Source organism: Lygodium microphyllum, chromosome 4, assembly GCF_053477565.2.
Source record: "Lygodium microphyllum isolate KBCC chromosome 4, Lygodium_microphyllum_v1.1.10, whole genome shotgun sequence".
Lineage (NCBI taxonomy): Eukaryota > Viridiplantae > Streptophyta > Polypodiopsida > Schizaeales > Lygodiaceae > Lygodium > Lygodium microphyllum.
The window spans coordinates 145,623,278-145,641,231 of NC_141138.1; the positions used below are offsets into that span (position 1 = coordinate 145,623,278).

The 17,954-nt window shown below is 43.2% G+C and overlaps 1 protein-coding gene across 3 annotated transcripts in view; it reads left to right on the forward strand.

The window, feature by feature from the left end:
• The window catches only part of LOC148037737 (UDP-N-acetylglucosamine diphosphorylase 2-like), a 140,172-nt gene that overhangs the window by 57,938 nt on the left and 64,280 nt on the right, over positions 1 to 17,954 (forward strand). For all 3 annotated transcript variants that reach the window (XM_087676691.1, XM_087676690.1, XM_087676692.1), the window contains one exon: positions 9,965 to 10,004. In XM_087676691.1, the coding sequence (XP_087532817.1) occupies positions 9,965 to 10,004 (40 nt within the window). The remainder of the gene's footprint in view (positions 1 to 9,964; positions 10,005 to 17,954) is intronic.

Below are 17,954 nucleotides of genomic sequence, written 5' to 3' on the forward strand. Positions count from 1 at the left end.
GACTAGGAGTTCTTAGAGGGCATTATGGTGAGGTTGGGTTTCCCCTAGGCTTGGATTCACGGGGTCTCTGCATTTTATAGATTGGCCACTAGTAGGGTTCTTATAGGTGGTAGGCGAGGGGAGGAGTTCTGATTGGAGAGATCGGTTCGGCAGGGCTGCCCCCTGGCCCCGTACTTGTTTCTACTCTTTGCAGAGGCGATGGCTCACTTCCTCAGGTCATGTGTGAGTGGATTATGTGGACTACTTCCAGTGAGAGAGGAGACTGGGTTGTTAGACGCAGAGTATGCAGATGATACGACACTCTATATAGAGGACGATGAGGTGATATTGGAGAGAGTGGGGCTGGCTCTTAAGGTGTTCTGTTTTGCAACGGGTGGGAAAATCATGTGGCGAAAGTCGATTGGTTTTCTCATAGATCCGGACTCTAGCACGAAGTGGAGCCTTCATCTGGAATTTAGATCGGTGAGCAGAGGGCAGACCTAGCGACATTCTGGTACATCACGTCGTGTTGGTGCTTCTCCTCATCTTGCGTAGGGCAGCTTCACTGCCTAGTGCGGAACTTCCTTTGGTACGGATCAGACGGCTCCGGGGATTCCAAGCCCAAGGTGGTGTGGGCGACCATCAGACGGTAGTGGTCAAAGGGAGGGATTGGGATCATAGACCCAGAGTATTAGAGCATGGCCCTCTTGGGCAAGTTGTTTGTCCACGGCCTCACGTCGGGAGGACAGACCTGGAAGGTCCTATTGCAGGAGGGTCTCTAGGATTGTAGACCGAGGCTTGTCGGTGAGTGGAGGCTGTCCTTGAGATGGATCTTCACGTCAGCCCAGATCACCCTTCCCAGATCACCTTTTCTAGGCAACTTGCTCCATGTGAGGCAGGGCCTTTGTAAGGCCCTAATCCAGAGCCCCTCGAGTTGCCAGGAGGAGATAGACCGTCAGCTGGTGATCTGGAACCCCTAGGTCAGGGATTGGGAAGGGGCAAAGATTGGCGAGCGCCCCCACATAGAGTTGGCTGGTTGGGAGGCTGGCACGGCTCGTACTATCAGGACATGGCGGAAGGTGTACAAGATGGCGGATGAGGAGGTGCTGCAGCGAGTATCAGGCTGCCAGAGAGAAGCGGAGTTGAGGAGAAGGGAGATAGACGTAACAATACCTCAGGAGTGGCTTGTGCCCCCGATACAAGAGCTGATAGAGCCTGGAGACGTATGGGCCGCTAGGTTTCCACTAGCAGGCATCCCCCTACAGGTGGCAGGTAGAGTGGGCGGCACTCCACCTGGGATCTTCTTCACCATATAGGAGGGGGGGGCGTCTAGCTCTTGATAGAGGGCAGCAGGATGAGGGGATAGCTATTCTTTCATGGAAGAGGATCTGGGTGATTGGCCTTCAGGGGAAGACATGGCGGTTTGACTCTTTTGTCTTCTGGCAGGAGATCAAGGAGTGGCGCCTTTGGATCTGGGAGGGTAGGCCACTTGATGAGCTGGAGTGGGATCCAAGAGAGTGGCTATGGCCAGCCACTGTGGTCACCAAGAAGCCACCGAGGTTCCTGGAGTACACTGCCAGGATTGGCAGACATGTACTGATGCAGCAGGGTATGGACTGGGCACCGTCACGTAGCAGGCATTGGGTGGAGCACAACATCACATAGCCTTTCCGACGGACCTTCTGGCTCTGCCTATGAGATAGTTGGAGGCCAAGGAGGGTATCGTATTTCTTATGGTTGGTGGCACATGGAGGCTTGGCAGTGGGAAGTTAGCTTGCCCAGATGCAAAAGGAGGGAGGTTGTATGCGTTGCACACGACAGCCTCTGGAAACCCCAAAGCATTGCCTTTGGTTGTGTGAGGCGGCACAGCTCGTGTGGAGAGGAGCATGCAGCATTGTTCGGCGTATAGCACTAAGCCTTGGATGTATCTCATGGGGGGACTTTCTGCTGGCAGATAGTCAGCCAAGGACGTCACCTTCTGTAGTAGGCCGGGATGAAGGACACGATAGTCATTATCGAGGTAGGTCGTGCGAAGTGGTCGGTTTGGAGGATCTACCCATCCGCTAGGTATTGGAGCCCATAGCAGACCGCTTTGAGGTATGGGAGATCATAAGGAGTCTTACTGGTTGGCAAAATTGGAAGGGGCGGTGTCAGGAGGCTTTCGGCGGAGAGAGATTTCTTAGCACAGGCAACCTTAGCAGAGCTCTGGACCTCCATCATCCACTCCCTCTGCGGCCGATGGGATCAGGTGTAGGGCGAGTCTAGGGCTCGTCAGGAGCTCCGTTGTCATTTCATGCGCACTTTGGGCAGCCGGGACCTGTTCTTCGTGATGCAGGCAAGCAACCCCTGATGGCATACACCCCCCCTCCATGGATTCTTGCTCGCATCCCCCCAAACCGCCTTGAGAGGCTTGTATACATGATGTATTTGTGACTTTGCATTAGCTCCAGCTAGTCTGTTGAGCATAAGCAATCCGCTGTAATCAGTTTTTTTGAGTAATATAATCAGCCACATTTTACTAGGAAAAAAAAAGACATAAACTGGAAGGTAAGGCTGGCCTATGCATTTTTATTGGTTATAGTGCTAAAAGTAAAGGGTACTGCTTGTAGCAATCCTCCACCACCAACATTTTTGTTTGTAGAGATGTGGTATTCGTTGAACACGTTGGTTAGCCCTTAATGGACTGCAAAAATCAGCCCAATGTGGGTACTATGAACATGTTTGACAGTTGATTGTCTTTATTTTAGCAGAGTGAACCTGATTTTGGTCCATTTTAGCAACCTATTGAGGGTTTATAGCAAGAAAATCTATAGCAAACACATGCTAAACAATAGTTTGATTTTTAGACCATTGATAAAGGCATTGCTGATTGTGAAGGGGGTGATGCGAGGGTTGCTATTTGGGAAGCTAAAATAGCCCCTATATGGTTGTTAGATACATTATGGGACAGCACATAGCCTGCTATGCACATGGTAACTTGGTTGTGAAGATGTGCTATCCCGCTATGCACAGGCTTAACTTGGTTGTGAAGATATGCTAAGTTTTGCATCGAGAAAACATAGCATGTGCAACCAAGATTGAAACACAAGACTCAGACAGAGAGAAAAGCAAATCTCAAACCCCAAATGCAAAACACTAAGTGCAAAAACTCAAAACTCAAACATACAGAGAAGAAATTGTGAAGTGAATGTGTGTTGTAAATGAATGTAAGGGTATACATAATGTCCAAGGGCAGAGCGATGTAGTGCGGGAGAGTGATGTCCACTAGAGACCGATCCCAAGTGTTGTGATTTCTAGTCGGAGTGCGGAAAACACCAAACATTGATCACCAATGTGTGAGGGAACTAAGGTGACAAAAAACAGAAGAGGTGTTTGCTGATTTAGATGACTTGTTGGACAGCAAAAACGCAGGTGCTATAGCAATCACCTAGTGGGAGAGATGGCAGCAGCTTGTTGCCTAGCACTAGATGTTGAAAACGCAGGCTGATCAGGTGCTATGATGACCGAGCAGATGGAAATCTCCAAATAACAAGGCGATGGCTGAAAACAGGCTGCCTAGGGTTGGATAGATGGGTTGCATGATGGTTGCAGAGCAGATGGTAGGTGGCTGAAAATTGCATGGTAGAGTGAGAAACCTCCACAAAGGATGAGGCTGAATGGTAGGCAGCCTGTGTCTATTTATAAATGTTAAAGGGTGCCCCAAAAAATTAGGGTTTTGGGGAACCATTGAAACTCTCTTGAACTGTGCACCAAATTTGCATTTTTCATTAATTAAGCGTGTTTTGGGCTTGTTAAAAAGTGCTAACAGATGTAAAGCGTGTTTTAGCTCAGCATTCCCTCTTAGGTCCAAAACTAAGCCTAAAAGGGAAGGCCTACAATGTTTACCCCAAGGTGGCAGACCCCAAAGCAGCTAGGGCATCGAACAAAGGGTGCATGTCGGTTGCCCAGTGGCCTACCAAGACTAGAGAGGCAATGGTTATATTACTAACTTAGTCCAAGTAGTTAACCCAGAGAAGACAAGGCATTGGACAAAGGGTGCTCATTAGTTGCCCAGTGGTCTACCAAGTCCTAGAAAGGTGGATGGAACCACAATGAACTTTTTGTTGTTGTTGTTTCTCTCCCCTCTCCCCCCCCCCCCCCCCCTTTTTTGGTGGAAAGTTAATTTTAGGGCTGGCGGTCGATTAAGTAACAGTGACCTAGTAGACGGGAGTAGGGATGGTACACCCAACACATCACAAAACAACACAAGTATACCCAATCACTTGAGGATGTTAATGACGAGGGAAAGGTGATAAAGTATTATGTGAAGAAGAATGGTGGATTAATCCGCCAATGAAAACAACTTAGGATCCGTCCAATGGTGCTTTGTACAATAGGATGCACAGTATGGTGCATGTTGAAGAATGCTCATGTAGTAGGGGCCACTTGGACAGTATCCCTCATGGGAAAATTATTCACTTGCCCAAGCGCCCTAGTACAAAGATGATGAAATCATGCAATGCATAGGGGAAGGTACAACAAGCAGGGGGGGGGGGGAGAAAGGCCGATGTCGAAGACAAGTGCCGAAACCTGTAGAATACCAAGAAGGGTAGGAACCCTCTCTCAACCTCGATGTTGATGCCGAAGGAGGAAGAGGAGCCTGAGAATATTGGTCTTCAGGTGGAGCCGAGAACCATGTGGATGAAAATGATGAAGCATTCCTACTGGAAGAGCAAGGATAGAAATCATTGCTACGATAGCATAAAGAGAGATGCTACATGATCCACCATAGGATGGGAAGCCTCGATGTTGGTAGAAGAGCAAAACTTTGAGTAGATGGAACCTTGAACGGAATGGTGTGCACCTCAGAAAAGACTGGTGCAAGCCTCCATGTTAGCCGTACATTGAAATACAAAACTGTGCAAAATAGATCAAAATCTACAACATAGATGTGAGTAGTGAGATGCTCCAAAAAACGAATCTAAAAGTAAAATACAAGAAAGCAGAGCTAAGTGCAATACAATGAATATGTAAGTATGGAGTGGAAGTCTAAAAAGGGGGCAAAGCTAAGTGCAATGCAATGAGTATGTAAGTATGGAGTGGAAGTCTAAAAAGGGAAAGGCTAAGTGTGTGGCCACCATTGCGTACGGCAAGGTGGGGAAGTGGTCCTAGATGGTATAGTGGATGCCCTAGGAAGTAAAGTGCAATACGTGAGCCACTAGCAAACCAATCAGCCAATCCTTCAGGAGTAGTGAAGGAGATGGACTATTGAGGTTAACCACGTGCCACATATCCAATAGCCATTGGGGGAGATGGAATAGATAGTGTAGCAACGGGAGGCGAAATCCTATTGGACTGGCTAGGTAATCGTAGCAGTCTATTGTGGTTTTCTAGGAGGAAGACCTTGGGCCTTGGTATGACACTCATCCACATAGCCCGACCTTTGGCGGTGTGTGTAAAACCTATTTTTCATAGGAATTTGTTGCCAAAGGGATCGTGTTTCTTTGGTTCTCTTGGAGGAAGGGATGTCACCCTTGTTTTGGCTTGCCTTCGCATCTTGCGAGTTCTTGCCACTGTTGGTTCCCCCCCCCCCCCCCCGAAGAGGAGGCAACCAATCCTCGCTGCTTTGAATGAATGTGTGTGGACTTGATTGTGCAGCCTCGCATAACACAAGAATTAGCACTCAAACTCATAGAATGTTGGCAGTCTAGGTAGTGAGATAATGTGTTGGATAAAATGGAAGTATTTGTTGGGCAACATGTTGAAGAAGAACGTGACCTGTTTGACTTTGGGGAGCCAGTAGTGGAAAACTCGGCGAGTAACTGTTGATATTCAATCAACTTGACTGTTAGATCATCCCCTTCCTTAATGGAAAACTCTTGAAGCTCAAAATAGAGATTGATACATCAAGTGCGATCTCGAGGTGTATAGCAGTCAATGAGATGACTCCAATGCTCAGATGCAAGGGAAAAATGTTGTAACTGAGAGTGGAACTCAAGAGGCAACCCCTGCATGAACTCAATATTGGCAGTGGCATTGCGGGCTTTCCATTGAAGGATGTGATCAGGGTGAGCTAATCGAGGGTCCTTAGTACCAACGATGAGGTCCCACAGTCCTTGAGATTCAAGCATTTGTTGCACTAAGTTTGACTAAGTGGTATATTTTGACACGTTAAAATGAGTCTTATTTGTGAAGGCATTTTTTGGCCGTTGCAACAGGAGTGGTAGTGCTAGGAGATGAAGAAAGTATATAATGATGGTAGGGTGAAGAGGGGGGGATAGGGTAGGGGAGTGGAGTACACTTGGGATGGAATCCTAGAGTGCCCACCATGCATACGAGAAGTGTGCATAGCGGATCCAAATGTGGGCAAGGGCGGATTGGGTATGGGCTTGGCAACCACCTGTGGAGCCCAAGGTGGAGGGATAGGGACACGGGGAGTAGAGGATGGAAATATGTGTGTAGGAGTGACCCAAGGGATATGCGACGACAGTCCACAAGGAAAGGATGGATACCCCTTCGTTTGAAAGGTCATGTGGGTGGGTTTGTGAGTGTCTGGGGGTAGTAAGGGGGATGCCCATCACAACCATCTCAGAGTGAAAGGATGTGGTAAAGTGGGGTTAGGTGGAAGATATAGTGTTAAAGGGTGGCATTTCTCCTAACAATGCACCAAGAGGTGAGTGAATGGAGGGTAGGTAGATTGTGGTATAGACAAAGAGAGTGCTAGGAGCTGAGATGGAAGATCCAACCCCTAGTGTGCTTTGAGCGGAAGAGTGTAATTGAAGATTTTGGAATGAAGATGTGAGTAGATCTGAATGTGGAGAAGATAGTGGTGGGATGGGAGGCAGGTGAGAAGTGTGGTTTACTCGCCCAAATGAAATAAATGGTAGAGATATACCTGATGAAGGGTATTTGCTTCGAGAGCCTATTCTATTAAAGTTAACATATTGAAAATCATTTGGATCTTGCACACCAAATGAAGAAATAGAAGAGGGTTTTGGCTCACGACTCAAAAGGGTTATACGAACTTGACACAAGGCCTGGCTATAATGGAGATGGATCGCCAAACGTGCTAAATGTCGAGGTCCCTCCAAGATCAAGGAGATGGCTAGTCTCACCAATCAATTCAAACCGAATAGTAGCACTTGTTGGAGCAATGTAGAGCAAACTATACATGATGCGCAAGTACTCCTCAAACTTTTTATCTATAAGATGACCAAAATGAGAAGAAAAAGATGGTAAAGGTGAAGGCGTGTCTACCTCCTCCTCAAGACCATAATGCCTTCTCCGAGCCTCCAATGATGGAGAAGCGTGATATGGCTTCATAGGATCCGAAGAAGAAGGTGCCTGAGACATTATGAGTCAGAATCGAGTTGCGTGCGAGTCTCGCACAAAGACTAGCCTTCACAATCATTGCACGATACTCTTTAGAAAAGCACCGGCTCTGATACCATGTGAAGATATGCTAGGGTTTGTACTGAGAAAACACAACATGTATGACCAAGATTGAAACACAGAGACTTAGACAGAGACAAGCAAAACTCAAACCCTAGGCGCAAAAACTCAAAATGCAAACATAGAGAGAAGAAACTTTGAAGTGAATGAATGCTGTAAATGAATGTAAGAGTATACAAAATGTCTAAGGGTAGATCAATGCAATGTTGGAGAATGATGTCCACCAGAGACAGATCCCAAGTGTATTTCACACAATCTCTTGGATGGATGTGAAGATTGCTTTTCTAAATGGTGATCTTCAAGGCTCTAGGCGTGGTACCATTTGGGGATTGATCTGCCTATTCCTTGTATATGTTCACATCATTCACTTGAGAGGGATTTGCTACATTTATTGTGTTCCTCCGTAGGCCTAGTGTGAATGCTCCCTTATCCATGAGCACTTTTTACCTTATAGTCGTACAAGGGTTTTATCCACGGGCACTTTTTACCTTCTAGTTGGAGAAGGGTTTTTTCCCTCCATGTAAACACCCATTAGTGGGTGTGGTACTTAGTACCTTGTGATTGTACTTTCAAGATCATTCGGACATAGTGGATGTGACCTTCCAACACTGTGTTCTCTCTTGTTGTTCACTTGTTCATTGTGCTTGTGTGTGTGCGTGTTGTTGAATCCTAACTTAACAATGTTATTTTCTTTCATGAGGACTCCTCTATAGGTTCATCGGTGAGCCACTCTCTGTGTCTTGTGCTACTTACAAGGGACCTAATCCTATGGGATCATGTATCGAGAGGGGGCATGCTTACAAGATGGAGTGGCTTAGATTGGATTGGAGGTGTCGATATTCGGTGCTTGAATACTAGATTTGCCTTCTCTCGTAGATTAGAGCAATATCTTCGAGCAGTAAGGAGCAGCCTACCATGGTTGTCTCATGGATGGAGGATGAGTATCAAGCATTGTGTTCAACAATTAGGAGCTGATGTGGCTCCACTACATGCTTGTGGAGATAGGTTTCCCTCAGTCAGGACCCATCTTTCTATGGGCTTGACAACCTGGGCTGACAACCAGAGCACCCTTGCACTTGGGAAGAACCCTGTATTTCGTGCTTGCACAAAGCACATTGAGGTGCAGTACCATCACGTGTGGCTCTTTGAGAGTGGATTTGGAGTCCTGTTTTAGCGGTGGCCTATTGTCCTACCGTGGACAATGCAGTGGACATCTTCTCGAAGCTTTTGTTTCAGGCTTCCATACTTCATCATATACACATCTCAGGCCTTCAGCCACTCCCAAGATCTGAGAGATGGTGTTGCATTTCTTGTATTCATGCTGGTCATCTCCTCATTGTGAGTTTTGTCAGAATTTGACTGAGATAGAGGATTTCTGACAGCCTTCAGTCCATTTGCATTTCAGTCTCCAGTTTTAGTCAGTTTGTACCTCCATCCACTCCTTACAGGATGAGTGCATTATTTTTTTGACGTATGGCAGGCTGGGCAGCAGTTTGATGAGCTGGTCGCTTATATCTGCCAGCATTTTTGGCAGCTGGTCGGCCAGTTTTCCTGTTTGTAGCTATTCATAGTTGCCACCTTTGCAGCCTGCACATCGTTATCAGCTGTCGCCAGCACACACACACACACACTCTCTCTCTCTCTCTCAGCCTGTAGTTCACTCTGCTTGCTTGTTCCTATGCCCTCATCGGTGCATACCAGGGGGGGACTGGTGAAGCCAGCCTTGTATCCAGCATTCATTTTCAGATCAGTTCTGTCCTGTTCCTTCATTCTTTCTATTCTTTCTTGTTTCTCTCTTCCCTTCTCTCTCATGTTCGTGATTCTCTTCCATTGTGCATTCTCATAGAGCCATGTAGGACGGAGAGAAACCTGATGGACTTGAAGTATGTAGATGATACAACCTTGTATGCAGATGATGACATTGTGATGTCGGAGAGAGTAAGGCAAAGAGTTTAGGAGAATGGCATCTCCACTAGCTTTAGGCAAGGTGACATGGGGCCCTTGGATCAAATATAGAGGTACTTTGATATTATGATGAGAAAATGACTAAAAAAGTACATAACGTAGAAGGGCAACAGTGTGGCTTGATGATCAAAGGCCCAATACATTGCAATAAGGCCTTTGGGCCTGTCTCAAAAAACAAGACATGACAATACACATCATGCATGTATGGGATGGTGGACAAAATAGAGTTGATTTTCTTACAAAATTATTGTCCTGGCTTTGTGACGTCTTTCAGGTGTCTACCAAGTTTGTGAATCTCTTTGTCCTGCAGTAGTGGTTGAATTCAGTGTTGGGAACCTACTTGATGATATTTCATTTCTCTTGCTCAAACAACTCAAATCATTCCAATTTGCCACCAACTGTTTCAATTAAAAAAAAACCAAAGCAAAAAACCTGCATGTCACTTGTTGAAGGAGCTTATTTTATGCATACATCATCAATGTGAAAAAGTCTCTTGGAACACAAATATGCCCTGTTGAAATCATTACGTGTCTAATTTGCAGTTACTGGTCGCCATCACATTCTTATTGATAATATGCTCAAATTTCAGGTTGCCAAAGCTCCTGATGGAAATGGTGGTGTATATGCAGGTTAGTACCAGTGAACTTTATCACCTTTTTGGGTGAAATGCATGTTATACTCTATTGATATAGTTTGGCTTGAAACTTAGTGCATAGCATCTCAAGTGGTTGCCGGTCAGAGTACGCTCAATGTTGCTGCATACTTTGACTTTGACATCTGCTTTATAAAACTAGCAGAAATTGTTAATTAAAAAATGGATATGTTCCTGCTCAATTATGCTTGCAATGTTTTCAAAAAATGTTACCTCTAGGAGAATGATATCTGAAATGCATGTCTTTCAACAAAGGATGTTTGTATGTTTTCAAAGATTTACAAAGAAATGTGACACGTCAGATACAAGCATGTTTGTGGTCTGCATATGCCATTTGGGAAGATGCTAGATAATACTCAGCACGATACATCAGAGTGTTATTTCCAGAGGGCAAATGCTAAACTGCTTGTTTTGTGTGAGTGATGCCTCCCTTCTATTCTTCAGTGTGTGTGTTCCTGTGCAGCTCACAGGATCTTTACACTGCCAAATTATTTACCCTGTACAGAACATATGGAAATTTGAAATATGGGCAGATCCATCAATTGTCTATGAAGACTATGTCATCTGTGAGACCAAATACTTCATCTTGTAGCAGACATATGGCCTCTGAAATGTCTGCAAAATCATGATAAGATTGAATTGGAAATTCATGACATGTCTTTGGCCTTTGTGGGAATAGTCGTTCAACCGTTTAGTTTTTTAAGGAGTTCTTTCTATAATGTTGCCCAAAGCAGTATAAGTTCTTTGCATACTTATAAAGACACAATTGTTTTGGTCCATATAGGTGACCTATAAGTTCTTAGCACATCTATCGCCCATGATTGCAAATGGAATGAAGTAGAATCTTAACTAACTAAACTCTAGCCAAGAGAACATTTAACCAAATGTACAAGGAATGTAAGACGGTTCCCACATAAGCCCAAGTCTCACCCAGAATTCAGGGTAATAAATGTTAATTCCTGTTCTAGCCATTTGAAGTAGCAATGTTTGTTCAGCTCAAAGGATACGTCCCACTCTTCAAGAGAGAACAAGCATAAAATCATACCAGTAGCATGAGCATGTATGCCGTGGATTCCCTTATAAAGTTGGAAAATTTTAAGGTGGCTCTAGATCTTGCCCTACCCCCTTGAGAAAGCCCCAAGCCCGAAAGTAGTGCACTACAAACCATCCCTATCCCAAGGATTTTGTCCTCAAAATCTGCCAAACATAGAGCATAAAGAAACTGTATGGCAAACACAGATACAGAAAATATATGACAATGCAGAACACAATCTGACAAATACTAAATGGTAGTGGATGTATAAATGGATGATAATATGAATAGTGGGGCTTGAAACCTTCCTGTTTCTAGTACCGACAGAGTTGGCTGAAGGAGGGGGTGCTTAACGTATCCCAAAGATGCAACAACAGTCTGAAATATTACAAAACAGATATTAGTATTGCTAGTTAGTCAAATTTACAAGGGATTTGATTAGGAAAATTATTAAAGAAATCATACACTAGATATCTACAAGATGACAAGATGCTTGTGAAACTAATGGGTGATATATTCTATGGAAAAAAATTACTTGAAAAATACTAAGTGACGGACATCTAGATTTAAAAAAATGTTAGAAAAATAAATGTTAGGACATTGCTAGCTATAAATGGCACTCACAGTCATTTGAGAAAGTCAACATGTTCAACAAAGTAAGACGGAGATAGTAAAACCCTAGGACTATTATGGAATATGAAATAGACTTGAAATAACGTAATAGCTATTCCTAAGCCCTGACAAGTGATTGGTCAAATAACATGAAGAACTAGGATGATAAGGTCATTGCTAGGATTAAAGTACTAAGTAATTGTGAAAGGTGCTTTCAACCCAACATGGATGAAATTAAATTGAACCTTCTACAGCATCATGCTAGCATGAAAGGTGTTTAGAAAAATCTAGAGTCATTCGAGTGAGATCTAAGGTGCGACAGATTTGCTCCACCTTATGGTCTTACTTCTCATCTATCAACAATCTTACATGTTTAGCCCGAAAGAGGAGGACGAGATACCTAGGCAACTTCAAGACCATTTAGCTAAGGGCTTTATTGAGCCAAGCAAGTCCCCAGATGTGGCTATCCTTCTCTCTAAAAAGAAGAATGGCATGATGTGCTTTTGTGCTGACTACAAAGGTCTCAATAAGCTAACCTATCAAGAATAAATATCTGTTTGCTGAGGATGGATAACCTTATAGATCGGCTTTGCGATATGTAGTATTTTGCCAAAATGGATCTAAGGTCTAGATACCATAAGATATAGATAGATTTGGGGGATGTTCCGAAAACTGTGTTTTGAATGTGGTATGGACATTATTAATTTTTGAATCTACCTTTTGGATTTACCGATGCTCTGGAAACTTTCCAACAAATGATGAATTATTTGTTTTTTCCATGTCTTGGAAAGTGGAGTTGTTTTCCTCGACGACATTCTTATTTATAGTAAGTCGTTGGAGGAACATACTAAACATTTGTGTATCGTCTTACGTCTCTTAAGATGAGAGTAATTGTTTTCCAAACTATCTAAGTGCGAATTCTTTTGCACAAATTTTTTATCTCTTGGTTATGTCACCTTGCTTGATAGCATTCAGATGAATCACAAAAAGGTATAAGTAGTGCTTCATTGGACTATTTCAGGGACCATTAGGCAAGTAAAACTTTTTTTTAAGTTTTACTGGGTTTTTCTTGAAAATTCATGAAGGACTATGCTCATATTGTTGAACCCTTGATACATTTGCTTAAGGGAATCCGAAGCAAGGAGAAGCACTTTGGTCCATCAGTTGTCTAGACTAGTGAGTTCGATCAATGTTTTCAAACATTGAAATTACTTGTTACCATTGTATCTATGTTGCAGTCTATAGGTTCGACTAAACCTTTTGAGGTTCATATAGATGGAGTGATTATACTTTAGGTGCTGTCCTTTATTAGGATGGCGGACCTATCACATTCGAGAGTTGTAAGCTTGTCGATGCTCAAACACGTTATACCATCCAAGAGAAAGAATTATTGGTGGTCATCCATACTCTTAAAGAATGGCAAGAGAAAGAACTATTGGTGCTTATCCATGCGCTTAAAGTATGGCATCGTTGTTTGTACGGTGCTCACTTTATTGTTTGGACAGATCACTACTCATTGAAATAGCTATGTGCTCAGCTTGATCTCTATGGTTGCAAGGCGAGATGGGTAGAGCTTATGCAAGAGTTGATTTTGAAATTCGCTATAGGAAGGGTGTAACTAATATATTGATTGATGCTCCTAGTCAAATTCGTGAAGTCAATGCCTTATTCTCCTTCAAAAATTCGACAGATTTCTATCTTTCTCTAAGAGGGTATTGTCAAAAAGATCTTCACTTTGGTGAGATCTAGCAACTAGTTCAAGAGGGACCTAATAGCTTGGGAAGCTTAGGTGGTTTGGACACTCAAAGGCTAGCTACTAAGAGAAAGATGGTGCAAAAGTATTCCATTTGGAATGGATTACTTTTCAAACAAGGCAAAGTGTGTATGTCCAATGATCAGGATATTTGCAAGAAAATTTTATTTGAGTGTCACGATGCATTGAGTGTTAGACACCCTGGCATATATTGGACTTTGGCCTTGGTCACCTGTTATTTTTATTGCCCACATATTAAGACTATAGTTGAGTCTTATGTGTGCGAGTGCTTGCAGTGTTAGCTTAATGAATTTGAATGTTATAGACGGGCAGGGATGTTGCATCCTTTACAAGTTCATGGTAGGAAATGGAGTAGCATTTCTATAGATTTTGTAGTTGTATTGTCTCGTATGAAGCGAGGTCATGATGCAATTTAGGTTGTGATCGACCGATTGACGAAAGTGGCTCGATTCATTCTTACAAAGACGACTGTAAAAAGCCATGAATTGGTTGGTCTCTTTGTTGAATACATTTATAGACTTTATAGTTTACCCGATGAAATAGTCAGTGATCAGGATTCTAAGTTCACTAACCATTTCTAGCAAATGATCTTCCAAAAATTGGAAACTTGATTGTCCATGTCGTCCTCGGAACATCTTGAAACCTATGGGCCGTCTAAACGGGTGAATCAAACCATGGAGGATATGCTTTGTGCATATGTCTTCCGTAGGAAATCTAATTGGGAATGTTATCTTTCTCAGATTGAGTTTTCCTATAATAGAGCTAAGCATTTGGCTACTAGTTATAGCCCGTTTATGCTTATGTACGGTGATGAGTCCAAACCACCGATTGGTACAGAGCTTAGGGGGTAAAAATGTAGTCTGTAGTCAACTTTTTGCACGATATGCAATAAATGTTGACAATTGTGAGAAAAAGCATTAAAACGACCCAATATTGTGCCACATTTTATGCTAACTAACATCGTGCTCCTAGGGAGCTCCAGCAAGGCATGTAGATTTACCTTAAAGTCCCAAAGGACTCCGATTCAATGAGTACCGATAAGTGCTATCCATAGAATGGATACCATTTTTTGGCAAAGGGTAGACCACACCTCATAAAGGCGCTTCAATAGCAACAGAATGAAAGGGAATTGAGTCGAAGGTGGCTTGTGCTATGCTCATGATACATTGCAAGTACCTTTACCTTTACCATGAAGAAGGTGATAATTGATATAGTTTTATGCACTACCCTCTTCACCCACTAGCTTCCTGGTGTCCTCCATGAGCAAGTCCAAACAAAAACTTGCACATGGAGTCCATAGAATCATAGGAAACTTAGCCTCAAGTAGGTGTCCTATGCATCGACAATTGGATGCATTGTTGTTAACGACTTGCACCACATTTGAGGGACCCACCTGGATGCATAATACTTGAGAGAGAGAGAGAGAGAGAGAGAGAGAGAGAGAGAGAGAGAGAGAGAGAGAGAGAGAGAGAGAGAGAGAGAGAGAGAGAGAGAGCGAGCTAAGAAATTTATGAAAAAAAAGAGAGAGCTAAGAAATGCATTACATGCTGTTTAGGCTCTTAAACATCCCCGACACATGCTTATTTAATGAAAAATGCAAAAACCGTGCATGGTATGAGAGAGTTTATATGAAACCCTAATTTGCGAGGGTCTATCCACATCTATAAATAGATAGGCTGCCCCCATTGAGTTATCATCCTTTTGTGTAGGTTTCTCACTCTATTGTGTAGATTTCAGCCATTAGCCCCCTATCATTTGTTGTCCAACCATCATCGACTGCAGCCTATTACCATCTAGCCTTAGGTGGCTTGCTTCTAGCCATCACTGTGCTGTTTGGAGGTCTCCATTTTTTGTGTCATCATAGTACCTGATCAGCTTGTGTTTTCAGCCATCTGGTGCTAGGCGACAAGTTGTTGCTATCTCTTCCACCAAGCGACAGTTGTAGTACTTGCGTTTTTGCTTTTTGATAGACCACCTACATCAACAAACAACTCTCTTGGTTTCGCCTGACAGTTTTTAAACTCAGGTGATCAGTTTTTTACTTTCTCTGGTGATACATTGCTGCGTTTACTAGATTTCAGCCTTTGGCTGTCGTGTTTTAGTGACGAGCTTGCTGCCTTTCATTATTCAGCACTCTCTTATCTCTGATTGGTGGTTACAACACTTGGGATTCATCTTTGGCGGACTTCACTCTCTGACACTACTGCTTCGTCCTTGGGCACTCTATACACTCTTCATTACAAATTTCATTCACTTCAAAGTTGTTTTCTTTCTCTCCCCTTCTCCTTTTGCTTGTGTTTGTTTTTGTGTTTGAGTTTTGACTTACATTTGTGGCTGTATTGCTGTGTTTCTATTGTGGTTGTTTACTTTGTGTTTCCTCAGTGCAAACCCCAGCAGCTACTCCCACAGTTTTCTTCATATGAGAGAGAGAGAGAGAGAGAGAGAGAGAGAGAGAGAGAGAGAGAGAGGCTCTACAATATTGGTCATTTAATGATACAAAACTTAAAAGCTTAAGAAAGCATCAACTTTAAAAAGATAATGCATATCTCAAGGATGACTTGTTGAAGGTGATGATAGATGAATGTGCTTGTGGTTTTCCTCCCCCTCTTATTGGTGTGTACAACCCACAAAAAGTATGTGCCAAGTGGACATGACACGAGTATGTTGATGATGGCTTGTTGTCTACGGTCACTCCATATGTGGGTGAGAATGGAGCAACCATACTTCGTCCATGTAGCCCAAATTGGATCGATGGCTCTATCGCTCCTTCTCTTCAGTAATTTTCTTGGTTTGCATATCGTGATAGGTGACATCGGGCCATCCTTCACATGGATCCACATTGGCAATGGCTTTGACTATCTTCTTGCATCGCTCTTGCTTTAGGGCATTAAATGTGAGATTGTATTGAATGATAGTGTGTTCAATATTAATGTTCAGAAGTAGTTTCCTTCCTCTAAGAAAGGCAACTGACCCAGTGTTGAGCTAAAACATGCTTTAAATCTGATTAGCATATTTAAACAGCCCCAAAACACACTTAATTAATGAAAAACACAAATTTGGTGTGCAGTTCAAGAGAGTTTCAGTGGTCCCCCAAAACCCTATAATTTTTCAACATCTATAAGTAGATAGGCTGCCTACCATTCACCCTAATCCTTTTGTGCAGATTTCTCAATCTACCGTACAGATTTCAGCCATCAGTCACCTTCCATTAGCTGTGTAGCCATTAGTGATTGCAGCCCATCACTCTCTAGCCCTAGGGGCCCTGTTTTCGGCCATCATCCTACTGTTTGGAGATCTCTATCTGTTGATGCATCATGATATCACTTGATCAGCGTGCATTTTTAGCATTTGGTGCTAGGCCACAGGCTGTTGCCATCTCTCCCACCGGGCAACTGCTACAGTACCCACTGTCTAGGAGGCTGTCTACATCAGCAAACACCTCTTCTGTTGTCTCTTGATAGTTCTGTGCCTTGGGTGATTAGTTTTTAGCCTTCCTCTGGTGGTACACAGTTGCATTTACTAGATTTTAGCCTTCGATTGCTTTGTTTTGGTAACTGCTTGACCCTCATTATTCAGCACTCTCTCATCTCCGACTTGTGGTTATTGCACGTGGGATTTCTCTTCGGTGGATGTCACTCTTTGACACTACATTGTTTTACCCTTGGGCATTCATTTTGTATACTCTTACATTCATTTATAGTATTCATTCACTTTAGAGTTTCTTTTCTCTGTGTTTGTCTCAGTGTTTGAGTTTTGAGTTTTTGCGTTTTGCATTTTGCATTTTGTGTTTAGAACTTGAATTTTACTTTTCTTTGTTTAAGTCTTTGTGTTTCAGTCTTGGTCGTATATGTTGTGTTTCCTTAGTACAAACCCAAGTATATGTTCATATGATATTAGAGTGAGTGCTCTTCTAAAGAGTATTTTGCGGTGATTATGGAGGCTAGTCTTTGTGCGAGACTCACACGTCTAACTCAATGTCTTAGGCACCTTGTTCTAGGGATCCTTTGACGCCCTATTGAGGTTCTTCATCTTTGGAGGCTTTGAGAAGACCTTATGGTCTCCGGGAGGAGGTATACACACCTTCACCTTTATTGTCTTCTTCTTCTCGTTTTGGTCACCTTACAGATAAAGAGTTTGAGGAGTACTTGCACATCACGTATAGTTCGGTTTACACTCTTCCAATGAGTGCTACTACTCCGTTTGGACTGATTGGTGAGAGTGGCCATCTCTTTGATCTTGGAGGGACCTGCTTCTAGGAATCCTATGATGCCTTATTAGGCTTCTCCATCATTGGAGGCTCTAAGAAGGCATTATGGTCTTGAGAAGGAGGTAGACACACCTTCACCTTTACCGTCTTCTTCTTCTCGTTTTGCTTGCCTTATAGATGAAGAGTTTGAGGAGTACTTGCACATCATGTATAATTCGGTTTACACTTCTCCAACGAGTGATACTACTTTGTCTGGACCGATTGGTGAGATTTTCCACCTCTCTGATCTTGGAGGGACCAC